The sequence below is a fragment of the Vicia villosa genome, linkage group LG7 (assembly GCF_029867415.1).
Source record: "Vicia villosa cultivar HV-30 ecotype Madison, WI linkage group LG7, Vvil1.0, whole genome shotgun sequence".
In the NCBI taxonomy this organism is placed as follows: Eukaryota; Viridiplantae; Streptophyta; class Magnoliopsida; order Fabales; family Fabaceae; genus Vicia; species Vicia villosa.
The window spans coordinates 90,367,515-90,372,352 of NC_081186.1; the positions used below are offsets into that span (position 1 = coordinate 90,367,515).

At 34.8% G+C, this 4,838-nt stretch overlaps 2 protein-coding genes across 4 annotated transcripts; one reads left to right on the forward strand and one right to left on the reverse strand.

The window, feature by feature from the left end:
* The first annotated feature begins 432 nt into the window (after positions 1-432).
* On the forward strand, positions 433-3,381 carry LOC131615751 (scarecrow-like protein 21). Its single transcript, XM_058886906.1, has 2 exons — positions 433-625; positions 1,547-3,381. The coding sequence occupies exon 2, from the start codon at positions 1,695-1,697 to the stop codon at positions 3,288-3,290; it is 1,596 nt and encodes a 531-aa protein (XP_058742889.1). The 5' UTR covers positions 433-625; positions 1,547-1,694; the 3' UTR covers positions 3,291-3,381.
* A 63-nt stretch (positions 3,382-3,444) lies between these two features.
* LOC131615753 (uncharacterized) lies at positions 3,445-4,838 on the reverse strand. 3 transcript variants are annotated; one of them, XM_058886907.1, is made up of 3 exons: positions 4,459-4,838; positions 3,897-4,379; positions 3,445-3,723 (listed from the first exon to the last, which is right to left on the reverse strand). In XM_058886907.1, exons 1-3 carry the CDS (start codon positions 4,679-4,681, stop codon positions 3,584-3,586), a joined length of 846 nt encoding a protein of 281 aa, XP_058742890.1. In that variant the 5' UTR covers positions 4,682-4,838; the 3' UTR covers positions 3,445-3,583. The 3 variants fall into 3 exon arrangements, with proteins under 3 accessions (XP_058742890.1, XP_058742891.1, XP_058742892.1); XM_058886908.1 differs by having other exon boundaries at positions 3,494-3,723; positions 3,793-4,379; positions 4,459-4,837; XM_058886909.1 differs by having other exon boundaries at positions 3,494-3,723; positions 3,893-4,379; positions 4,459-4,836.

Consider the following 4,838-nt stretch of genomic DNA (forward strand, 5'->3'; position numbering starts at 1 on the left):
ATTATTTTTATTATTTCTAATATTAATAAAATATATAAATTTAAATATTTAAAAATCACTCCAAATTAAATTATATAAAATATATCAAGTGAGACTGGACTCTTTTAACCAATCATCCAAAACAAAACGAAATTACAAATAAATATTTATTTGAATGGTTGCTTCAAAATCAATTAAAATTCAATCACAAACTCGAATTATATTAAATCAGTTCACATTTGATTGACATAAATATCTGACCTTATATATGTGACTTTTCACTTATTTATTTTCTTAAAAAAAATCCGATTGATAAACACTAGATAAATTTTTTAAGAAACTAAAATCAAAACTTGAAATATTTAGATATAAAATTCTAATTAAAAACATGAGATGAGAGTATACATTAATGAACATGTGGGAAAAATTTTCTATAAAAAACAAAATGACATATGCATTGCTATTAAAAATAGAACACAACAACCTTTTATTTGTACTATCGTACAACTTTGAATAGAATCACAAAAACAAAACTTGTATGTAACTGCACATCAATCTCAATTCCTCATTGATTTTTGCTGCAAAGGAAGAAGCTTGGTCGGTGCTACAGTTCAAATCATATATAGAGTTTCAGTTATTGTCTAAGGTGAGAATCTCTGAAACCATTCAACTGATCTTGTTTTCTTTAAGATATTGTAACTTGAACTGAAAAAAAAAAAAAAAAACTGTTTTTTAAGGAAATTGTTCAGTTTGTGAAAATGGGTTGTTAATGAAAGTTGAAACTTTCAAGTGATTTCCATGTTTTAGTCTCTTCTGGTTGAATTTAATGAGTTTTTTTTTTTTCAATTGAAATTGTTTTTTAATTTCTAAGTTGAAGAAACGTAGTGGATCACTTTAGGTATTATTGAGAGTTTTTAATTTCTGCATAACTCTTTCTTTTATTACTTTTTAATGAAGAAGAATTTAAGAAAAAAAGGTGTTTCAAAATTAGTTAATTTGGTTAGATTTGTCTAAGCCAATTTCAATTTTTTATTAGATAAAAAAGTTTATGTTATGTTCATAAGAACCATCATATTCTAACAAAAAAAAAAAGAACCATCATATTCTGCACATGTAGATTATGAAAAAGGAAATTTTGATTTATTCACACTGCGACGATTACAATCAGTATCGCAACATCCGTACTGATTGAAATCGTGAAAGCCTTTAAGCCGACCGCGGCTGTTATTTTGAAACCTTGACTGTAACTTAAAATTTTCTTGGTTGTTCACATCTTTTACCAATTTTAGTCAACATCTTCACACTTCAAGCCTATGTAGCACCGACACAAAACCGACACCGGCATATGTGGTTATATTCAATTGTTTCATTTTCTCAAGCTACTACTAATCACAACATGTCAGTGTTATTGTCGTGTTCGGTATCTATGTTTGTGTCAGTGTTTCATAGCTTTATGCTTCTTATTAGGACTTCGACAGGATTTTTGTTACATGATTATAGCTATGGCGAATTGGCGATTTAGGTATCTATCTTTGCTGTTCTAATTTCTGTTCTATCCCTTCTGCAGAATGTTTCAGAAATCGGATTAAAATGAACACAAAGTTTAAAAAAGAGAAGCTACCGACATTTACTGCTGGAACATTTAGTTCAATCAGAAAGGTTTGAAGGTTTTGTGTCTGAAAAAACATTATATTCAAAGAAGCAAATACTTTTCGATGCAAACATCTCTTAAACACGAAATGTCGTATGAATCCGACATGTTCAGCGTTGAGCCGATTCAAAATCTAGACTCATATTGCTTTCTACCAAATGAGAATCTCGAAAACTACTCGTCCTCTGATAACGGTAGCCATTTAACCTACCCTTCATTTCAAGCTTTAGACCAATATTCCGCCCTTGGATCTTCTAACAACAGTCCAGTCTCAAAACTACAGTCAAAATCTTCCACGTTCACGTCGCAAGATTCTCTTGAAATTATCAACAATTCGTTAGAGAACGAATCGTCTTTGACACACAACCAAGATGACTTGTGGCACAAGATAAGAGAGCTTGAAAATGCTATGCTCGGACACGATGCAGCCGACATATATAACGATACTGATATGATTCAAGAAGAATCGGATCCACTTATGTTAGAGGCGGAAAAGTGGAACAAAATGATGAAGATGATATCGAGAGGCGATTTGAAAGAAGCGCTTTTTACTTGTGCAAAAGCGGTATCAGAAAATGATATAGAAACAACTGAATGGCTAATGGCAGAGTTGTCGAAAATGGTCTCGGTTTCGGGAAGTCCGATCCAAAGGATAGGAGCATACATGTTGGAAGCTCTTGTTGCAAGAATCGCTTCTTCGGGAAGCATAATTTACAAATCCTTGAAATGTAAAGAACCTACCATTGCTACTAGTAATGAACTCCTTTCACACATGCATGTGCTTTATGAAATCTGTCCCTACCTCAAATTCGGATACATGTCCGCAAACGGAGTCATTGCCGAAGCATTGAAGGATGAAAGTGAAGTTCATATAATTGATTTTCAGATTAATCAGGGAGTTCAGTGGATAAGTCTAATCCAAGCTCTTGCTGGAAAACCAGGAGGACCGCCGAAGATCAGAATAACCGGTTTCGATGATTCGACTTCAGCTTATGCGAGAGGAGGAGGACTTGATATTGTTGGACAAAGGTTGTCGAAACTCGCACAATCATATAATGTAGCATTTGAGTTCCATGCTGTAAAGGCTAATCCTACCGAGGTAAAACTCGAAGACCTTGAACTTCGTCGCGGTGAAGCTATTGCGGTGAATTTCGCCATGACGCTACACCATGTGCCGGACGAAAACGTACACGGAGGTCAGAATCATCGCGGCCGGTTGGTGAGATTGGTGAAGAGCTTGTCTCCAAAGGTAGTGACTCTTGTTGAACAAGAATCAAACACCAACGAGCTTCCGTTCTTCGCACGTTTCGTCGAGACAATGAACTACTACTTGGCAGTTTTCGAATCAATCGACGTCGCTTTGCCGAGGGAACACAGAGAACGGATTAACGTGGAACAGCATTGTTTGGCTCGCGAAGTTGTGAATTTAATCGCGTGCGAAGGCGCGGAAAGGGTAGAACGTCACGATCCTCTGGAGAAGTGGAAATCGTGTTTCACAATGGCTGGATTCACACCATATCCATTGAGTCCTTATATTAATGGTTCAATAAAGAATCTTCTAGAAAGTTATCAAGGACAGTACACTCTTGAAGAGAATGATGGTGCTCTTTATCTTGGTTGGATGAATCGGGCTCTTATTACTTCTAGTGCTTGGAGGTGATACTTCAATGAAATCTAGTTCATTTTGCTACATCAAACTCTATATATGTATAATCCTTAAGTTCTTTTCTAGAATAACTTATTTTAGTTTATGCTTCCTTAACTTGATTGAATAATTTATAGTTTGCTAAGAAAGCATGCTGGATTTTGGCCTGTTCAGATAAACATAAGCTTTATAACATAAACACTTAACATACAAGTGTTTTCATATAAACTTTAAGTTGTTTTTGTAAACTATATTTAGCCTCACAACTTTGTTTCTCGTTGGATTGAGGTGTTGTAGATAAACTATATTTAGCCTCGATTCTCAATTAATGTGAGATTATTTTGGCCATTCCGGAAGAGTTGCCCTCCAGTCGAAGCTAAGCGGCACAGTGCGAACTTCGAGTTTCCACATATGACATCAATAATTTGATTGACCGGAAGAGCCGCCCCTAGTCGAAATTAAGGTATGAATAAACTACACCAAAGATTAAAAACAAAAGAATAATGACAAAATTTACCTATAAAGCATGTCAGTTGAAAATTATGACAAAACAAGGAAGAATAGAACATGGATTTTTCACTACAAATCTTTCTAAGCTAAATTGCATTTCACCTAACCTACTTGAATCATTCTCAAACCCTTCTTCATATTCACCATCAACTTCATTTCCAGCAATTATTCTGCAAACTATTGAAACTCTTTTCACATTCTTCACTCTTGCATTGACACTTTTTCCATCACTCAAATCTTCATGGCTTACATTCATCTGAATCTCAGCGCTTTCCTCATCGAAGTTGAACTGAATTATTCGACAAAAACAACATGACGGATCTTCACAAAGATCACAAACTTTCTTTCTTTGGAAGCATCTCATTGTAGTGACATAGAATCTCAACAATTCATTTCCATCTACTGTGCTTCTTGGATGCCTTGGATACTCTTTCTTCACCTTTTCTCTATATTTCTCAAACCTTTCAAGAACTTGTTCTGAGTATCTCACCCTGAGAACCGTTCTAACCTTCCTCGAATGCTTCGATGTGTTCATCCATGCTTTCTGAAATATCATCTCGACTATTTTTCTCGATGGATCTCCAACACCAAGCTCTGCCAAAATTTAACAATGTAAACGAACTAGTTCTTTCATACACTATAAAATAATTTAGTGATGCAAATAACATATTACCGTAAAGCCGAGCTTGCGTGTTGTGTGCCTTGGAAAGAAGTAATCTAGCTGGAGTTTTCATGAAGGGAAAATTTTCTTCTTCTTCATCTTGTTTGTTTATTTTCTCTTCCTTTTGTATAACAAAGCTATTTCCTTTGCCAAATTTTGGTGGTAGCTTTATTACATCTGTGAGTTTCTTTCCACATTTGACATTGTCCTTCAAGGAAAGCCATAAGGCTTGCATCTCTCTATACTTCTCTTCCTCTTAATTTGTGTGTGTTCATGTATTGAAATTGGAATATATAAAGCACACAAAAGAGTATCTTCTAGGGTGAAATTGTTTGCTGTCTTAGTCCACTATCGTGGAAGATTTTCTAAGCCTTATTTAGATATATGAGATG